Source organism: Alligator mississippiensis, chromosome 5 (genome assembly GCF_030867095.1).
Source record: "Alligator mississippiensis isolate rAllMis1 chromosome 5, rAllMis1, whole genome shotgun sequence".
Taxonomy (NCBI): Eukaryota; Metazoa; Chordata; order Crocodylia; family Alligatoridae; genus Alligator; species Alligator mississippiensis.
Genome location: NC_081828.1, coordinates 38,058,213 through 38,079,312, shown reverse-complemented (window position 1 = coordinate 38,079,312; position 21,100 = coordinate 38,058,213). Strand labels below are relative to the sequence as shown.

Genomic DNA, 21,100 nt, shown 5'->3' with positions numbered 1-21,100 from the left:
GCTCGTCCCCCATTACCTCACCGGTGAATCCAGCTGGCCCTCTCTCTAGGCTCCTCGGGGCTTCTGCCGGCTCCCGCGTCAGTTTCGCCGCTCTTCTCCGGCGGTGCGGCTCTCCCCGCCTCCGTTGCTCCCGGCGCGGCTGCAGCCTGTTCAGCCCACGGTCAAAGCCCCTTGCGGGGGCCCGGTTCCACTCCCGGGCTTCCTCCCGGGCTCCGTGTCCTCCCACCGTGCACCCCTTCTCTCCTCGGGGCCACCTTCTATTTCCATGGAGCGGCGCCTCTCGCTGACGTCGCTCCGCCTCAGCCATATGAAAGCGCGGCTAACGAGCCGCGCGGGTGGTTCCCCAGCCTGCACGCTGCCGCTGCTCCCCTCTCCTGCGGAGCATACGTAAGTGTTCCCCCCGGCCCTGGGCCGGGGACTCCCTCTAGTCCCGTTGTCCCTGGGACATAACCCCACCCTTAAGATGCCTTGGGGCGCTGCTTTGTTTCCCCTGCGGGTCATACCTGTAGGGTCGGTCCACCCTTTCCCTGGATCCCCTCGGTCCCCGGCCTGGTCTTCATTTCCACACCTAGATAAGAAGTCCGCCACGGTGTTGGTTTTCCCGGGTCGGTATGTGACGCGGAACTTATACGGTTGGAGCGCTAACGCCCACTGGGTGATCCGCACATTATCGGACTTGGCCGTACTTAGCCACTTCACTGGAGCGTGGTCCGTCACTAGTGTGAATTCTCGGCCCATCAGGTAGTACCTGAAGTAATTTACCGCCCACCGAATTGCCAGGCACTCGCGCTCAATAGTAGCATACCTTTTTTCTGCCGGCAGTAGCTTGCGGCTCGCATATGCCACAGGTCTTTCGCCCCCTCCCTCTTCTTGGGTGAGGACTGCGCCCACCGCTGTCTCCGAGGCGTCTGTCTGCAAGATAAAGGGTTTTTGAACGTCGGGTATGGATTATGACGTCTTCTCATAATGCCCTCTTCAACTTTTCAAAACTTTGTCTCATCTCCTCCGACCACCTGACTACTCCCGTTTTCTGCCCTTTGAGGGCCCCCGACAGGGGTGCTGCTAACTCTGCGAAATGGGGTACGAACCGCCTATAATAATTGGTTAGTCCCAGGAAGGACCATAACTGGCGACAATCTTGTGGGGCTGTGAAGTTTCGGATAATTTCTACTTTGTCGGCCAACGGTTTAATTGTGCCCCTGCCGACCAAGAACCCTAAATATTTTGTTTCTGCGCAAAAGCGCACTTCCGAGGATTCGCGTCTCAACTCTGTGAGGACGGCCCGAAGGGCTTCCATGTGTTGTTCCCACGTCCGGGTGTATATGATGATGTCATCTATATACGCGGCCGCATATTCGGTGTGGGGCGCCAGGATTTGATCCATCAACCGTTGGAACGTTGCGGCGGCGCTGTGCAATCCAAAAGGCATCCTAACAAATTCGTACAGCCCCCACGGGGTGCCGAACGCCGTTTTCTGCCGGTCTCTCTTGGCTACTGGAATCTGCCAATATCCCTTGGCCATGTCAAGGGTCAATATATACTGTGCGTCTCCTATCTTTTCCACCAGCTCTGCCACGTGGGGCATGGGGAATGCATCAAAGACCGCCATGGCGTTCAAGCGCCGGTAGTCCACGCACAGTCTTAATGATCCGTCCGGCTTACGCACAGGTACCAAGGGGCTTCTCCAGGGACTTCTGGAAGGCCGGATAACTCCTAGCTGCAACATGGACTCAACCTCTTTGCGGATCGTTTCCAGGAGATGGTGGGGAATGGGTCGCCATCTCTCCCTCACTATTGCCCCGGGGGGTGTTTTTATGGTGTGGCACGCATCCCGAACCCAGCCGGGCTCTTCACGAAAGACCCCTCTGAATTCGTCTATCAGGGTTCGGGCCTCTCGCTGTTGTGCCAGAGTTAATTCCTCCCCCAGCCTGACTGGGGTATCTTCTGGAGCAGGCTCCATCCCTCTCTGTGGCCCTTGGGGGGCCTAGTTCTTTGTCCTCAGCCTCGGAAAAGGCTGCCCATCCCTCGGGATCCCGCCATTCCCGCAGGAGGTTCACATGGTAGATCTGTTTCTCCTGGAGGTGTCCGGGTCGGTGAACCTCATAATCTACGGGCCCCACCCGGCGGAGGATCTCGAACGGCCCTTGCCACTGTGTTAGGAGCTTACTGGTGGATGTAGGGAGCAATACCAGGACCCTCTGCCCCGGTTCGAATTCTCGCTCCTTGGCCCGGCGATCGTACTGACCCTTTTGGCGGGCTTGGGCTTCCCTAAGGTTCTCGTGGGCCAGGTCCTGGGCCAATCTAATCCTCTGTTGGAACGTCTGCTGGTAGGTCCTTGGCTCCTGGGAGTGTCCTTCTCCTCGCTCCCATCCTTCTCTTAGGACCTGTAATAGGCTCCGCGGGCGATGCCCCAATACCAGCTCGAACGGTGAAAACTTAGTGGATTCTTGGGGGGTGTCCCTGAGAGTGAATAGTATTAGGGGGAGGAGGAGGTTCCATTTCCGGGGATCCCCCTGTATGCACCGGCGCAATGCCCGCTTTATGGTTCCGTTAAGGCGTTCCACCAGCCTGTTGGTCTGGGGATGGTAGACCGAGGTGCGGAGCTGCTTTATCTGAAGGGTCCGGCATACCGATGTTAAAACCCCCGACATGAAATTCTTTCCCTGGTCTGTCAGGATTTCTTGTGGGATCCCCACTCGGGTTATCCAATTTATTAGCTCCTCCGCGATACACGGTACCGTCACTGTTCGCAGGGGAATCGCCTCCGGGTATCGGGTGGCATAATCCACGATAACTAGAATATATCGGTGTCCCGAGCTACTGCGGGGCACAGGGCCCATGACGTCTAACACGATTCTCATGAACGGGGTGGTAATAATAGGCATGGACTGGAGGGGGGCCCGAGGAGGGCGTTCGGTTCTTGTCTTTTGACAAATGGGGCAGGCCGCACACTGGCGGGCTACTTCCTCCCTCATCCCGGGCCAAAAGAACCATCTGCTCACCTTCGCGAGGGTTTTGTCTCGGCCCAGATGTCCCCCTACTGGGCTCGCATGCGCCAACTGCCAAATAGCCTGGCGGAATTGGGCGGGCACCACTAGCTGCGGGCCCTCGACCTCCTCCCCCCTGTCCCCCTGTAGGCGGTACAGAAGTCGATCCCTTACCTCAAAGTGGGCCTGTCCTTCCAGTGCTGACGTAGGGGCCCTTTGGGTACCCTGGGCCTGCTCTCGGAGCGCCCCAATCTCTGGATCCTTTTCCTGGGCGTCGCGGAACAGGAGACTACTTGTGAGGTTGTCGAGGTCCAACATATTCGCCTCATCAGTTGGCCCCTCGTCTTCTTCCAGCTCGCCCAACCAGCCCTCTTGGCTCTGGATCCTTTTCCGGGCCGCTTCTGCGTCCCTTACCCTGTCCAGGACGTCATATATCGGTACCCAGTCGCGCCTCAGGAGCATTTCACAGGCTAACCGGGGCACCGCGCCCACCAGGAGTTCTCCCTGATGTTCCATTACCTGTAGGCAGACCCATTGGCGCTCGGTCTGCTTCTCATCCCCATGGAGGCAGGCAATTCTCACGGGGGCCGCTGTCCTCCGACTGTGCGGTGGCATCAAATCCTCCCTGATGAGGGATTGGGCACATCCCGAATCCAAGGTAGCTTGCACGGGGCGGCCTTCCACCCACGCCGTGACAACAGGGCGCTTCCAAGCCGCGTTCCCTCCGCCGACCACATAACTGCAGTCCATAGGCTCGCCGAGGTTTTGGCCTCGCCACCACTCCGCTGGGGCTTTTGTTCGGTTATCCGGGGCCCATCGTTCCGTGGCCTGCCGCGGGCACTCTCTGGAAAAATGGCCCTTCTGCCCACACCGGAAGCACACCATATCCCTGGGAATCCCTCGGTCGGGTGGACGTCTGCGTTCCGGTTCTCGTGGGGCCGCCACCGAGGGTCCCTGGCTCCTTCTCTCCCTGAGGTAATATGCCTCCGAGGCAGAGAAAGCTTCGGCCAACCTCAGAGCTTCCTCACAATTCCGTGGGGTGTGCTGCCGGACCCATCGTTGCGTCCGCTTCTCTAAGTCATTCTAGAACTGTTCCAGGATGATCTGGTCGGCGAGGGCCTCCCGGTCCTGTCCCGCTGGGCTCACCCACTTATCCAGCAAGTCGTGCAACTGTTGTAATAACACTCTTGGCTGTCTTATTTTGTGGCCCTTCTTAGCTCGGAATCGTCGCTGGTAGTGCTTGGGGTTGATCTCTAAGCGATACAAGATGGCCTCCTTCACAGACTCGTAGTCCAGGGCATCCTCCCTTGACAGGGCCCGATACGCGGCTTGGGCCTTGCCCACTACTAAGGCCCCCAGCTGGCTGGCCCAGTATCTTTTATCCAACCCTATCACGAGGGCATGCCGTTCAAAGGCCTCAGTATACGCCTCCGGGTCATCCTCTTTGGTCATCTTGGGCATCTTAAAGGATGCCAAGCTGTGCTGGCGCCATTCTTGTTGCTGGTCCAACATCTGTTGCTGTGAGCCTAGAATCTGGGTCAGCAGTTGCAAGTTCTGCCCGAGCATATCAACGGGGCCTATAGCCGGGGCCTGCATGTCGGCGTAAGTCTCCAGGTCGGGGTTCTCCATGATCCCACCGCTGCCACCACGTTGTGCCCGCCTCTGTTCCAGGAGGTGCTCCTGGGCAACTCTTGCATGGGCGGCTGACCGGGCCTGCCCTGCTCTCGCTGGGGAGTCCCTGGAACTCGCCGACCGCGGTCGCGGCTGGGCCTGCTGCACGGGTGACCCCTTGCTGCGGCCTCCGCCGCAGCACCCCTGGGCGGGCTCACACGGGGCTCTGACCTCCCCTACACCCCGGCCAACGCCACCTTGGGTCGTGGACCTTCCGTCCCTCGTCCCCGAGCGAAGACTGAGCGTCGAGGGCCCTCTCCACCCTTTGCGGCTCTCTTCCCCGACACCCCGCCGGGACCTCTGCCTGGTCTTCCCTGGTTCCCTCGCCGGGTTCCCTCCGGCTCTATCCCGGTTCCTTCACCGGAGCTCCCGCCAGCTCCAACCCGGTTCCTTCACCGGAGCTCCCGCTGGCTCCAATCCGGTTCCTTCACCGGAGTCTCCCGCCGGCTCCCCGGAGCCTCTGCCAGCTCATCCCTCGTTACCTCACCGGTGAATCCAGCTGGCCCTCTCTCTAGGCTCCTCCTCGGGGCTTCTGCCGGCTCCCGCGTCAGTTTCGCCGCTCTTCTCCGGCGGCGCGGCTCTCCCCGCCTCCATTGCTCCCGGCACGGCTGCAGCCTGTTCGGCCCACGGTCAAAGCCCCTTGCGGGGGCCCGGTTCCACTCCCGGGCTTCCTCCCGGGCTCCGCGTCCTCCCACCGCGTGCCCCTTCTCTCCTCGGGGCCGCCTTTTATTTCTGCGGAGCAGCGCCTCTCGCTGACGTCGCTCCGCCTCAGCCGTATGAAAGCGCGGCTAACAAGCCGCGCGGGTGGTTCCCCAGCCTGCACGCCGCCGCTGCTCCCCTCTCCTGCGGAGCATATGTAAGTGTTCCCCCCGGCCCTGGGCCGGGGACTGCCTCTAGTCCCGTTGTCCCTGGGACAAATACACTTAATATTCTTTTCTAAAGAATGTGGAGTTTTGAAGGTTTTCTAATATTGATAAACATTTGAATATATTCCTTAAATTTAAAATATTATTCTTTCATATTTCTGCCCTGTTGTTCTTAAGAACTCTTTTAAAAGCTTTTGTTTACTTCTCCCACACATTGCACAAGAGGAGTTAATATTTTTTTGTTTCCTAATGTAGGATACAATAATTTACCAGCAAACTTGCCCTTTTCTTTTATGTGATTTTTATCTAAAGGCTCTACTGCCTGATTTTAAGCAGATGTGTATAGTAATGAGACTCTTTTATTATCTTGGTAGAGGCCTGAATAAAGGTCTCTGAGATCCATAGCAATTAAAAAGGCTATTACAGAAATAACTGTCAGACTCTTAAGTTGTGGTTAGTTTGTATAGCAATATCTTGTCCCTCATGCCCTGAATCAAGTTTACTGTTTTAAGGATTTTGTAAGACTGCATCTTTCCTCATGTTTCCTAGAATGAATTTGAAGACAAAGCAGATTTGGAGTCCAAGAATGGTATGACACAGGGAGACAAACTCCGTGCCTTAAAAAGTCGGAGACAGCCACGTTCTGCCACAACTGGGGCTCTTAGGTAATTTGTAAACCTAAATTCCATCTCTACAAATAACCCCTACCTGATCTGTGAATAGTTAATGGAATGAGAGTCCTGAAGGCTATGAGGGATACGCAGCTGGGGAGCCTCTTGAGAGGGTAGTATTATTAAATAAGAATAATTAAAAGTTGCTTTGTAAATTAATCACTCTTTCTGCAGTTGCAGCAATAAAAAGGTTTTTACTACATATGGAACATTGTTAGTTGTGCTAACACAGAAGGAATATAGCTGTCCACATTATATTCAGTTGGGTTTTTTATGACTTCTTTCCTATTTGTCACAAAAATAATCCTGTGGCACCAGGGGCTAAAGGGGAATTTGAATAATGGATCTCATACCTAAAAGTTTAGCTTTGTATTTAAAAAATGCATTTATTCAGCTTTTAAAAGGTCATATTTCAACAAGATATGTATTTGATTCCCATTTGAAATTCTTTATCAGTTTCCCAGAATAAGCTTCATCTATCTTGAAAGTAAAAATAAGTGATATCTTTCAAGGAAAATGGCTCAAGAAAATGGAAGTTGAAATGTAACATTTGTATTAAAAAGCAATGCAACACTGCATGATTTATATTGTGTGGTAACTGCACGTAACTAGAATGTTTGCTTCATGTTCGAGTCCTTGTCCATGCTTTGCATTTCTTTTGGAATACAAAAGATACAAAAAATACAAAATAAGTTAATATTGCTAGATAACCATAAATACCTTCCAAAGCAAAATCTTGTGAGGTATAACTCATATAACCATGATATATAGTTCCAGTTAAAATGCTATTGACAAACTGAAGACATGAATAGCACTTACAGCACTCAGAGGGCGTGTCTACACATCACTGTACAGTGACATTGCTACAACTCTGTGCTTTAGTACTTCCTTTTGGAAGTACTAAAGCATGGTGTAGTATGGGCAGTTACTGCGCCATGCGCACGGGACACAGGTAGATTTTACCGCTACCTTGCCGTAGCAGCTCAATATACCAGGGGAGTGCAGTGCTATGGTGACATAGCTGGTGATCATGTGTAGACCCACCCAACCACTATGTCGCTGTAGCGTACTGTATGGTGATATAGCAGGTTGCTATGTTGCCATAGGGCGACATGTATATGTGCCCAGAATCAAACATAATACTCATATTTAACTTATCTTCTCCCCAGTTAATTTTCCACAGAAAAGAACATCCCACCAACACTCACATGCTAGCTTTCAAGCTCCCTCTACTAGTGGAGACGTAAATGGCTCTTGCATAGTAACACTGTGTCACTGTAATTTGTTTAAATACTTATACAAAAAAATGCAGTCATTTTCTCATGATTTGATTTCTGTGTGAACAACTGTTTTGATTTCTCTAGGTTGGAAGATATGAAGTTACACACCAGATCAATATCACAGCCTTTCAGGTATTTAGTTAGCTAAACTCGTGTTTTTATTAGATTTTTAAAATGTCTGCTATTCTAGTCTTGTAGTGGTTTGTTTTTACTCATCATATCAAATGTTGTCATAACATTTTGTCAGACTTTGAGCTAATAACTAGGGGAGCCTGTTTTCAACAGCCATTCAAGAAAGATACATATAGAATTGATTAATTAACAGAGAAATTACAGCTGTATTTTGGAGACTCCTAAGTCATGATTATAAGTTAGTGTGATTTTTTTCCAGTCATATTTTCTAATTATAACAGTGCTGTTATGTACAATTAATTCATAACTATTGTTTGCCTTTTGTAGAAACAGAAAAAAATTACATCAGTTGGGTTTTGTTGAACTTTGTAAACTTTGTTCTGTATATACTGTGCATACTAGCTATCATGAAGGGTAATGTAGGTATGCATTAGGGCTATGCGAAATTTCGCCAGCCATTTCATTTCGGAGGTGTTTTGGCCCGTTTTGGCACCCAAAACACTGAATCCGAAGCGAAGCGGAAGGCTCCAAAACATCTCTGAAACTAAACAAAACGATCTGAAACGTTTTGGAACCATTTCAGATGTTTTGGAGGTGGGCTTGCGGGGAATCAGAAACTAAGAAGACGGAGGGGGGAAACGACTGCTCTGATATTGACATCCATAGTTGGCCAATGTCTGCAATCTGTCCCTGAGGTCCCTTCCGATCTCAATGCTCTGGGGAAGGGATGGCAGCCTGCTGTCATCCTTTGCGCAAATCCGGGGGCCCACATCCCCCAGGAAGAGTCTAGCACAGCTCTGCAGCCCTCCTTTTAAAGTGCCAGGAGGTTGGGGCCAGGCGGGGGATGGGGATGGGCAGGGCAGTCACGCGGGTTTCTTCTGTGGCTCCCCCAACCAGGGCAGAGGCAGGCACAGCTGGAGGAGCCGCGGGAGAACCTGCAGCCACCCAGCTGTGCCTGCCTCTCCCCGGCTGATCCAAATCTCCAAAGCAGTGTTGAAACTCTGAAACAGATTTGGCCGAATAGAAACGGAACAGTGATCCAAAACAGTGAAACAAATCACTGTCCTCTGAAATGGCCAAAACTGAAACGAAACATAGCCATTTCGCACAGCCCTAGTATGTATGTGGTAAACTTTCCAACAGTTGTGCCAGTGAATTTAAGTTACCTCGTGCAGTCTGCTTGGGAGTCCTTCTCAAAAAAGGCCATTTACAGATGTTCATTTCTTCCAGTAAGAAGTTCTTAGCAGTAAAAAATAGCCTGGGAGCTGGAACATACATAGGTGGGCTCTCTAGCCAGGGGTGCTAGAGAGCTGCACCCTAGATTACTTCTGCCCTTTAGGGGAGCCCATTAATTAACATCCTGTCAGGTGGTGCTGCAAAGATCAACTGCCACAGACAGCCTTGAGAGAATTTCAGCCCTGGGAGAATGTTCCCCCACCCAATTTCTGCCAATCATCTAATTGGCAGGATTCGTAGATTCATAGATTTGTAGACATCAGGGCTGGAAGGGACCTCAGAAGATCATCGAGTCCAGCCCCCTGCCCTAGGGGCAGGAAGTCAGCAGGGATCATAGGATCCCAGCAAGATAAACATCCAAATGTCTCTTGAAGGTGTTCAAAGTAGGTGTTTGAACCACCTCCAGCGGCAGTCTATTGTAAACCTTGGGGGCTCGGACAGTAAAGAAGTTCTTCCTTATGTCTAGTCTGAAACAGTCATGGAGGAGTTTGTGACTGTTCGACCTTGTCATCCCTTGGGGTGCTCTGGAGAACAGATCTTCCCTCAGATCCTGGTGAGCACCCCTGATAAACTTATAGGTGGCCACCAGATCACCCCTGAGCCTGCGCTTTTCCAGGCTAAAGAGTCCCATGGCTCTCAGCCTCTCATCATAAGGTCTGTTTTCCTGACCTCTTATCATGTGCATAGCTCTCCTCTGGACTCTCTCAAGCTTCTCCACATACTTTTTGAATTGTGGAGTCCAAAACTGGATGCAGTATTCCAGCTATGGCCTCACCAAGGCCGAGTACAACAGGAGGATGACATCCTGGGATTTGCCTGAGAGGCATCTATGAATGCAAGCTAGCGTTTTGCTCACTTTACTAGCTGCAGAATTGGGGGAAGGGGAAGGGAACTATTCTCCTGCGGTGGGAACCCTCCTGGTAGGAAAACCGGAAAAGGGCCGGAGAAGGCGGTCAGGCCGGGCGAGAGTTCCAGGAGCTCGGCCACAATTTCCACTCATTGCACTGCTCCAGGTTGACCCGGAGGTGTGTGGGGAGAGGGAGTAGTGCACCAACACCATAACAAGGCTCTACTGGGGCATGGCAGCCTGCCCTCCCCACACTGCTCTGAGCTAACCCTGGGGAGGTGGAGGCATTTTGCCATAGCAGCAAGGCAGCCTGCCTTGCCCTGCACTGCTCCAGGCCAGCCTAGCCCAGAGTAGTGTGGAACAAGGCAGAGACATTTTGCCGCAACAGGAACCCAGTCCAGGGCTGGAGAAGGGTAGAGACCTGATCTGGGAGGGTTCCTCTGCAGGAGAATTTCCCACCTCACCTGCCAATTAGCTGATTGGTGTGTGTGGGAGGGTACATTTTCAGGGCAGGGTCCCCACAGGGCTCCCTGATGGCTAGCTCCTGGGCAGCTGAGTCAGTGCTCTTCCTCCCTCTCCCTTGGAGGGAAAGAGGGAGGGAAAGAAGAGGACTGTGGAATATTGGGTGTCCTCCTCATCCAAGAGAAGTGTACAGGCTTTCAATTTAGATTCAGAGGAGAAAAATCTTCCTCATAGATACCCAATCTAACTTCTTGTGGAAGAGCAGCTTCTCTTCTACAAGACATCTCTTGAATATCTGTACAGCTCAGTCTGTGCTGGAGAAAGGCTTTTCTCCTGGCACAAATGGAATGTCTCTGTACCTGGCCAAAGACTGCCAGTTGTGGTAAAAAGTATAGTAACTTTATGAAATTGATAAGGATTTGCTAAAGACTAGAAGAAAGCTATGAAATATATTTCAGTTATGTTTTGGATCATTTGTAAATCCTTTGTATTGTCCCTTCAAATAATACATTTAGCAAGGAAAATGGCATTTAATATGAAGACCACAATGGCAATAATAGTACTTAAAAATGATAAATTCTAATCATTATCTCCAGCCTGTAGTTATTTCCAGAGTGCCTATTCTAGATATTCTGGTGATATTAAGTATTACTTTTAATACTATCTAAGAAAACTGAAGTATTGTTTACAATTATTGCATTTGTGATTTTGAGAGTCATAGGGAGAGGACTAACCTCTGGGATTTCCATTTCCTCTTTCTTTTATTTATTTCTCTTGGAGATCCCTTGGCCTGATTTTAAAGCAGCTCCTACCCATCACCAAAACTGCCATGTTTTTAGTTGGAGATTTTTGAGAACAGAGACTACTTTAATTCCCCAAGAAAGCTGGTGGTGTTAGCCCCATCTCCTGGGAAGTAGAAAATGTAGGTGAAGGGTGTCCACCACGTGTATCACATCCATCTGTGTTTTTGAGTGAAAATGCTGTAAGTGCTGAACTGAAGGTGGTTAGTCAGTAGCAGGCATGGCCAGATCATGCCTGTTGATATCAGGTTCTTGAAGGGGCTTAGGAATGGGGAGATTTAATTTAATTTGTGAATCACAAAAACACTTAGCACAAGAGAAGGACATAAATGCTCAACTTGGACATAATGGTATCAATAGCAGCGTAATGTACAGTAGCAGAACTCTAGGCATCTTAGTGACTTATTAATGAATGCATAGTTGTCTGGACTTTTATCTGCTTAAGCAGTTAAATGGAATTTTTGTGGAATGCTTTCTTGGTATTAGGTGCTTACATTCTGCCTACATTCTTTTTTGGATGTGTCCCTAATGCTCCACTCCTAGAAAAGACTTTACCCCTGCTGTTAGATTAATATCTTGTCATTCAGAGATGAGTACATGCAGCAACAACTACGATCTGTGTCCTGAATACATAGCAGAATTTAAGAACAAAAATGCTTGATCAGCTATAGGTGTTCAATTCAAAATGGATGGGCTACTACCGTAAATCTGTATGATTTTTTTCCCCTTGGAAGGATGCCTGAATATTTAGCACCCAGTTCTGAAAGTTCTGGATCAGGTGTTTAAAACCAGCTTACTGTTTCTGAAGTTTAGACCTGGGTGTTATGTCCTTACTTTTCATTAAAATTTTTTACTTTTTTAGATTGAATACTTCAGGTGGTACAGAAGGATCCATGTCTCCTTTGAAGTCCTCCAGAGTGACAGCAGCAATTTCACCCTCTGCAAAGAGAATAAATAGAAGCCCAACATCCTCAGGTTCTAATTTAAAAAGGTAAGTTTCCTTGTCCTGACATGACATGTAAGGGAGGGCCGTTGCCTTCTCTTAAAGTCACCTGATACATTTTGAAACCTAATATGCATTTCATTCAGCTGTCACTTATGTCTGAGCTTATGTATACAATTGTAGGAACAGTCCCTATGCTTTCATATTTTATTAGGTTCTGTTCAGCTCAAAAATGTTAAGTTGTAAACAGTATGCCCTTCTGACCCCTTGATTTGTTGCCATTAAGGGGAAATTTAGCTATTCCTATGACACTGTTAAATGGAACTTGGGATAATTTTGGATAAAACAAGACACATTTTTATGTTAGTCAAAGTGCTCTAGGGTACTAAAGACACTATACTTTCTTACACAGGATGTTTATTACACAACTTTTTAGGTAATATATCTTGTCTTTTTGGTGCATAGAATTGATTTATGTTGTTAGGGAGAGAAAATGAATCTGTGTGCCGTCATTGCTTACATACATCATAACAGTCCTTTGTCATTTTCCCCTAATGTCTTTAAATGTCTTGTGTGTGAAATCTTCACATATATATACATTCTGTGTATTTTCTTCCCACATGTGTTTTCCATTCAGCGTTTCCATAAACTCCAGACTAGCCAGTTCTCTAGGGAACCTGTGTGCTGCTTCAGATGATAAAGAGATCAAAATGACTTCATCATCTTCTAGGACAGGTTTTCCTGTAAACCATATCTCCAATCATTTGACTGGCAGCTTGCAGCTGCCTGCCAGAAATTACCATGAGCTGAACAACAACCTGTACAACAGAAGCAGCAATAGTGGCACCAACCTCAACAGCCATCCCACTTCTCCCAGCACCGTGACAGATGAGTACAACATCTACCAACCCTCCTTTACGGGGCTTACAGCTTCTCCAGCACGATACCTGAGTCGTTCAATTCCTGTAAGTTCACAGTCAAGCTTGCCCTCTCAGCGACCTGACAGAAGCTTTTCTATCTTCCTTCTTCATTCAAAGCTATCACAGCAAAACTTTTAACAATCCAGAGCAACAATCTGATCCCTTCTTATCTTTGAATAGTTCTTCAAGCCTATAGCACCTTTGTCTCTTTACTCCTTCCTTTTTAGTAAATATTGTTTCACCTGTTTATTTTCTGCCTCTTCAGAGAATTTGGTTTATAGAAAGGTCTCGTGAAAGAAGATCATGTAGGGAAAAAAAACTTAATTTTAATACCTTTCATACAGCTTACAGACCTTTACAACCTTTCTTCCAATTCAAATTATAATCATATAATAAAACTTACAATATAATATTTTAGACTGATTAGACTAGGATTGCTGTCCTTGAGAGGAAAACTGCCAGAGGAAAAGCTCTGGCAGGCATAGGAGCCTAGTGGTTGGCAGGGCCTGGCCCTTATAAAGCCCAGGGCTGAAGCTAGGCTGGCAGTTCCCTGCCAGCGGCTAGAGAGGCAGGAGCTCTCTCAGCCATGACACAAAGCAGTGAGAGCCGCGAGTACTGCTTGAGCAGAGTTACAGAAGGCAGCTCGGGAGGCTTGAGCCGTGGAGTTAAGTTATAGCCAGGCGGCTTCAATTTGTGTTACAGCCTAGGGGCTTGTGGTTTTGCTTTGGCGTTGTTATTTATTAGACTGGTGGTTTGGGTGAGGCTATAGGGGTTGGAGGCCTCATTGGGGACTCACAACAGAGGGTGAGGACCCCAGCGCCCGAGTGGGCGCAGCATACTCGTAGGGATCCACAGTGGTGTGGAGGCCCTAGTGCCAGAGTGGGCGCAGCGTACTCAGGGGGAACCCACAGCGGCGGGTGGACCCTGGCACCAGTGAGGGCATAGCTTACGGGGTGCTTAGACCCCAGCCCCAGGAGGGGGTGTTCGAGAAGCCCAAGTTGGGCACAACAAGCCCCAGGAAGGGGCAGCCTTTTTAAGAAGCCCGAGTGCGGGCGTTGAAGAGCCCTAGAGAGGGGCACTTTGGAGAAGCCCCAGTGCGGGCGTAGCAAGCCCTAGAGAGGGGCAACTTTGAGAAGCCCAAGTTGGGCATAACGAGCCCCAGGAAGGGGCAGCCTTTTTTAAGAAGCCCCGTGTAGGCGTAGCAAGCCCCCAGAGCAGGGCAACAATTGAGAGGTCCCAATGCGGGCGTGACGGCCCCAGGAAGGGGGCAATATTTTAGAAGCCCAAGTGTGGGTACGACGAACCCCAGAGAGGGGGCACTATTGAGAAGACCCCGAGAGAGGGTGACAGCATGGAGAAGCCCAGTGTGGGCGTGACGAGCCCCAGAAAGGGGGCAATACTTTAGAAGCCCAGGTGTGGGCGTGGAAAGCCCCAAGGAAGGGAGCGGCATTTTAGAAGCCCGAGTGGGGGTGCAGAGAGAGCCCCAGAAAGGGGGGGCATTATCGAGAAGCCCCAGTAAGGTCATAGCAGGCCCCAGAAGGGGGCACTATTGAAAAGGCCCAGACAGGGGGCAACAGTGCAGAGAAGGCCCCGAGAGAGGGTGACGGCGCAGCGAAAGCCTGGAGTGGGCAAGGAGAGCCCCAGGAGGGGGCATCAGTGTACAGAGAAAGACAAACCAACGTCTATCCCATCTGCGAGGCTTGGGGCGTGGTATCAGGGGAGGTTGGAGCCACGCATAGCCCATAAGGCTAGGGTGCCCCGAAGCACCCATTTGTGCTGGACAAGATCCACGAGGGGTCCAGGAGTCTGGACAAGATCCACGAGGGGTGGGGGGCCAGGAGTCTACGTGTCCAAGAGGGTATAAGGCAGCCTCCCAACTTAACTTAAGAGCAAAGACGTGGCGGGCGAGAGTGGAGGTTGCCCTTGGGCCGACTTGACACGGAGAGGGGGCCTCAAGGAGATCACGGCCCTCCTGCAGGACCCTGCTGTGACAAGTGCTAATAGGTGTCTGTATGCATTCTTTTTTTAGAGAATCTTTGTGTTCACTAAGTTGAAAATAAGTATCATTCTTAATGAGCTAACACCATTTTTAGAGGAGCACCAATAACAGACAATACAGTCATTTTCAGAAAAAGGAGTTAAGGAGAATTTGGACAGTGTGCCTCAAAGTCACTGTTTTAATTTCCATGATTTTACAATCCTGTTTTTTTTGTATTTTTAAATCTATTTTTATTTGCTGTGTGAAAAATCTACATAGAACAGTGATTCTTAACCAAGGTGATTCAACACCAAGCAGTACCTTGCAATTATTTCAAGGGTGCCTGGGGGTGCCATGTAATGTTAGCACTGTTAGGTATACCAACATGATTCACAAGATAAAACCCAGAGTTTTCAAATAGAAATTCATCGTGTTAAAAATATTCTGCTCTGTTGTGGTCTGAGTTCTTTGCAACAGAAGAATCACTCTTTTATTTTTCTGTAATCAAAAAAGAGTCAAAACTAAGAGTTGGCGGCATGTATTGAGTCTAAAAAGGTTGAGAGCCACCGGAATAAAGGTACACTGACAAAATTATATAATAGTGAAACTGGCTATACAGAAATTCTTGGTACAAGTACAAAGTAAAGAAACTGAAAATAGAGACTTTTTCTCATTTTTTAGTTATATTAAATATTGTTTGCACCAAGAGGTAAAAATAAGTATGAAAATTTCCCAGAATCTTGCCAGTATGTGATGTTCAAAATACAAAAAGCATGGTTTCAGTAGTTTTCAATTATACATTAATCTCATGTTTAAGTGTCAACTTCTGTAGAAATTACTGCTTGTCTTAAGGTTGCATCTCTTCATAACTTGTTAACATCTTTCTAAATCAAAAATGTTTATTATTTTTAGTGATTCTATAATCATTCTTGCTGCTTTTCAATTATCATGTGAGCTTCCTTAAAGAAGCAAGGCCTTAAGAAAAGTAATAGCAGTATATTTCAACTAGAATATATTAAAAAATAAATCTAGCATGACATTGGAAGGTAAGAGAAGATAGGAGGGCAGGTTGAGAATCAGAGCTTGAAGGACAGAAAATTTCATTGACTCCATTCATTGTTTTACCAGAACAGTTAACAGTGACAGTTTCTGTCATTTGGCTGCCATGAATATTTGTTTTTTCTTTGACACACACTTTCAACTGCAGAAAACCTTGAGGCATCAATGCATCATTTATTTTAGATTAACATTGTATGCTATGACCAAGAATTGTAGGTAGTTCTTTAGAAGCTCAAACCCATTTCCTGAAGGTTCATTTTTGTGCATTTCTGAAAACCCACCAGTGAAAGAACATGCGGTTTGAAAAGTTAAATTATCAGTGCTTTCTCATCAATGAAAAGGGTGAAATTATTTTCAAATTTTTCAAAATGAAATCTTTTCCTAACAAAACTATCTAGTTATTGCCCACTCTTAAACTTCTTTTTCTGGGAAGACAAATGGGTATATATGAATACTCTCTATTTATTTCTTGCTTTTTTTCAAAGTGTTAATATTGAATTTCATAGCCTTATACAGCTTAGGTTCTAACCAGCATCTCTCTGTATACGCAGTTGTTGTTAAGGTCAACTTTGGCATTCTCATCAACAGTTGTAAGATTTAGAAGTCTTACAACTGGAATGCTGGCGTGTTCAATAGAGAGCCCACAACACTCTTGTTTTCATGTTGACTTCTAAGAGCTTAAGGTAAAGTGTAAAGTACTGCTACCCAGACTTTTGCCTGAAGTACTTGTGAATTTTTTTTAACAGTTTAACTATGGGCTGCAGTCCATTAAGTTTTGTCCATTATTAACTTTTAAGTAAATTATACAAGCAAATATAATGAATACATGTTCCCATTTGGGGAAAAAAATGAAAGTAGTGATTACTGTTAGTTTTCACTTGCTTCTTTGGAGCATTACTTAACATTCCCAAGGGTCTTCAACATATTAATGAAATCCCATTGTATCAAAGATGCAAAATCACTGTTTAAAACTCAACACAGATAAGACTGAATTATTGCAGGTGGAATGGGAAAATATTAGAAGGGTTTTGTTTATTTTGGTGATAACCTGGTCAATTTACAAAGCATGCTGCTAGGCAGGTTGATATGATTAGCAAATTTGGTGTCATTTTGGGGGGTTTTGAATATAGAAAGTTAGTTTTCACTAGTGGTCAACATTTCTTTTTTAATTTTGCTCTTTTTTTTAATTGCCAAACCATTTTGCAATTGCAGCCGTTTTTTTGGACATACTGCACTGCAGTGGTCCATGTCTTTGAAACTTCTAAGCTATGCTAGCTAGTAAAATGCACTTAGTTTGGGGTTTCCTGTGAAAACTGTGCACAGATTGAATTTCCACAGAGCATGACCACACTGACCATTGCAGGAACTCTGGTTGTAAAAGATGATGGTTCTTAGTTCTGTGACAAACACATTCACCAGTTAATAAATGTGCTGGTGTTTAAATTTCAAATATGGGTCCATCCAAAAGACAGCCTGCAGTTGGGGTTGGAGTGGCTGACTATCCCACAACGTAGTCCTGAAAAGAAACATTATAAAGGCCTTTTCTATCATTAGTATGCTGCTCTGAGCTATTCTTTCCTGGATGTTAGCTAGAGTAGTCTTCTGATGTTTCTTCTTCAGTGAGGCTTAGTGTTGTTTCCTTTCCACTTGTGTTTGATAAGAAGGTAACAGTGGTTTTGTATACAAGGTGGGTTATTGAGCCTATTATTTGGCTACATTTACTGTATTTTTTCTTTATAATATTTACTTTGGGCATATGTGTACACAGATATACACATAGACATGCACACAGAGTCCTGTGGATATTAGGTTTTATAAAACTCCAAAATGTATGATTCAGTGGCTTTTTTGTTACTTTATTTTCAATTTTGAAATTCTCTTGTGAGGATGTTCACAATACAATGAATAAAACTTCAAGAACTGTAAAGCCAAATACAGCCAAATAAACCACTAGAAAAACAATGAATCTGTTGAAAGGAACTCCCACCAGGAATCCTCAAAAGATCTAGATCTTAAAACTATAGTAAAAATGTGACATTTATAAAAGCTACAATTAACAATTCCTTTAGAAAGGTACAACTTCTCTGTAGCATTACACAATGTAGCATTACATAGCAACTCTGCCACAAACACAATTGGAAGGCTGGTTGGCTTGTTCCATCAATAAATACCTTAATACATACATCATTTATTAAATTTTAGATTTTATCATAGGTTAAGGACAAATATGCTGTATCCTAAATACTGTTCCCCTGAAATTCTGTTTACCATGTGGAAACACCATACGGGAGTGTCAGCCATAATTCAATTTCTTGGCTCGCTCTGATTAATCATAGTACTGTTGTTAGTGCAAGTTTAGAAGTGTTACTGCCAAAGAATGGGTTTAACAGGAGGACATGGTTCCCTCAGAAGGAAAACACAGATACGGATCACTAAAACTGAGAAAGGAGAAGTGTTTAGAGGGTTTAGGCATGCTAGGGGTGGGATTAGCCAATCAGTTAACATCGGTTGTGAGAGAGAAGGGTGTATGCTCAGGACCTGTCAAGTCCTCTTACATCTAATTGCTGGGTTTGGGTGCACATGGAGGTGGAGAAAGCAGGCAGGGCTTGTTTTTTATTAGTAGTCCTAGGCTCAGCCGAAAGGTAGGAAAGACGTGGCCTTAGTTTTCCAATCTTTAAATGCCACTTACATGTTTTTTTTGCATCGGAAACCTTAAGTCAGAGCTGGCCATTTTCTATGTGCTTGCCTCTCAGTCTGCACCAGCAAGGGCTGCCCACCATGGGGGCTGCTCCAGTGGAGGCCACAGCCTCCCAAGGAGCATGCCACGTCTGCTGGTAGCTCCTCTCCCTTCCCTCCTCCCCCCCAGCTGCACTGTGCTTGCATGCAGGTGGGCAGGCACCGCTCCCAGAGCACCGAACATTGGCAGCCACCCTGATTCCCCTTCTGCACTGTGCTGAATGGGCACTCCAGGATACCAGTTCCCCCAGTACTGCAAGCTGTGCCACCCTGCCCTGCCCCTGGAGCAGGGGCATGCATTGGAAGTGATAGGAAGTAGGGGAGCCCTGAGTTGCTGCTGCAGCCAAGTGATTGGGGGCGGGGGTGGGGGAAGGGATGGTGGCATGGCTGGAGCCTAGCTGCCATATAACCCCATGGGCTGCCAGTTGGACAGCTCTGACTGAAATTACTGAGTAGTTTCCTTGCATCTACAATGGTGTATTCTTCCTGTAATTCATTTTCTGAATCTCATTCATTGGTTAGGAACAAAAGCTGTAAACAACCAAATATGGTGTGTGCTTGATCTTCCACGTAAGGTTTAGCTACTTACAATATGAAAAACTCTACTTGCAAATTGGGAAGCAATGAAGGAAAGCAAATTAGGAAGACTCATACGGCTTCTGGATTTTAACAAAACATCAATAACTATGAATTTTAAATCTGTTTGATTCGAGTATGATGGTCTGATAGCTTAGTGTGGTTATAGTGTTAAAAAAGGTGATTTGATAAAATGTCACCTACCTACACAAAAGATCTGTTCTTATGCTTTCTCATAGTCACATGTGGTTGATTTACAGATTAGAATAATTTTCTTAGTGCATGGGTTTCTGCCTCGCAGACATCACAGAGTGTACTGAATTTTCTCCTAGTTTATGCATAATCACCTGAATTACCTGAGTTCCAGTTGCAGAATCTATACTGTTGTAATTCATAGAGTTCAAAACCAAAGGGACCATATAATTTGATTACCTGCATGTACCTGTTACCTATGTATTGAGCCCAGGAACTTGTTTGACTGAAGCATAATTTGCATTTGGTTAAAGAGATTCAAGAGATTGAGAATCCTTCATTTGCTTTGATAGTTTGTCCCAGTAATTAATTGTCCTCACTGTTAACTGTTTGTACGTTATTCCTAATTTGAATTTGTCCAGCTTCACTTTCCAATCATAGGTTTTGTATTGTTTTACCTTTCTTCATTTGATTAATCTTTTAATACCTGGTATTTTGTCCCCATGAAGGTACTTATAGGTTTTCTCTCCATCTTCTTTTGATAAGTCAAACTGAGCTCCATCTCTCAGTGTATGGTATTTCTTCTGGCCTTCCGTTTATTTTTGTGGTTCTTTCTGGACCTCCTCAATTTTTTTTCAACATCCTTTTTTTAAATGTGGACTTTAGAACTCAGTACAGTATTCTCGTATTGCTCAAAAATGTTACATGTTTAGGTAAATCGCCTCCCTACTCAAACTCTTCACTCCTTTGTCTGTACACTACATGTATCACTTTTGTCTTTTCTGTATCATAATTAACACCTTTAAATTTTTCATCTAGGTATGGATGTATGTCATTACTAGAATTTCTTTTGTTCCTAAAGTGCTTAAAAGCCTCCTTTTTTCCTTAGTCATGAATCTTTTCCTTATGTCTTAAATTGCTCTATCGATTGTCTGCATTTCATAATTTTGTTATTGCTATTTCTTGTTTTTCCATTTGTTATATGTTGCAATATCATACACAAGCCAGAGAAAGCACATCTTGATTTTTTTTTTTTTTTTTTTTTTTTTAATTCTGTATTGAAACCAACACTCTCATTACAGGGTACTAAGTAATGTAAGGTGGTCAGCTTTTAAATTTTCTAAGAGGACCTCATTCCTGCACTCAAATCCGTGAAGATGGATTTCCTTTACATTTCCTGCATATACCTTATTTACCCAAATCCAAGACAAACCTGAATTTAAAATGACACCCCCCCCCCCAATTAAATTCTGTACATGGAAAATTACAACAAATTTATAAATTTTCCATGTACAGAATCTAAATATTGGGTGGTCATTTGAAATTTGTTCCCCTCCACCTTTTCCTCCCTACTGCTACAGTGGGGAGAGCAGTGGTGGGGAGGCTGGCAGTGGGAAGGGGTCAAGTAACCTGACCCATGCCTCCTTGAAAGCCTTTTTTCCTACCCTTGAAGTAGGAAAAGGAAATGCAAACCAAATGCTGCATCTATAACCACAGTCACAAAATAGATGTTCACATAAATAGAAATAAAAATATAAATAAATTGAAGTAAACAAAACCATTAGAGGTGCACTGATACATTGGTCCATATTGTGTTGGCACTGATAAAAGGAAAATTGATATTATTGGCAGGCAGCTTTTTTTGGCTGATGAATTTTGGGATGGTTGTAGCTTCCCCCCGAATCTCCCCTCCCAGCACTGCTGCTGCCCGCCCTGCCTGGTGTGAGTGCAGCCCTGGCCCAGC

General features: G+C 46.4%; 1 protein-coding gene across 2 annotated transcripts in view; it reads left to right on the top strand.

Moving 5' to 3' along the window:
* CDC14A (cell division cycle 14A) overlaps window positions 1–21,100 on the top strand; it is a 133,047-nt gene that overhangs the window by 106,213 nt on the left and 5,734 nt on the right. Inside the window, exons 12-15 of one of the 2 annotated variants that reach the window (XM_006273727.4) lie at window positions 6,074–6,189; window positions 7,560–7,607; window positions 11,815–11,943; window positions 12,533–12,860. In XM_006273727.4, coding sequence (XP_006273789.3) covers window positions 6,074–6,189; window positions 7,560–7,607; window positions 11,815–11,943; window positions 12,533–12,860 — 621 coding nt within the window. The remainder of the gene's footprint in view (window positions 1–6,073; window positions 6,190–7,559; window positions 7,608–11,814; window positions 11,944–12,532; window positions 12,861–21,100) is intronic. The other variant, XM_014599770.3, reaches the window with a different exon arrangement.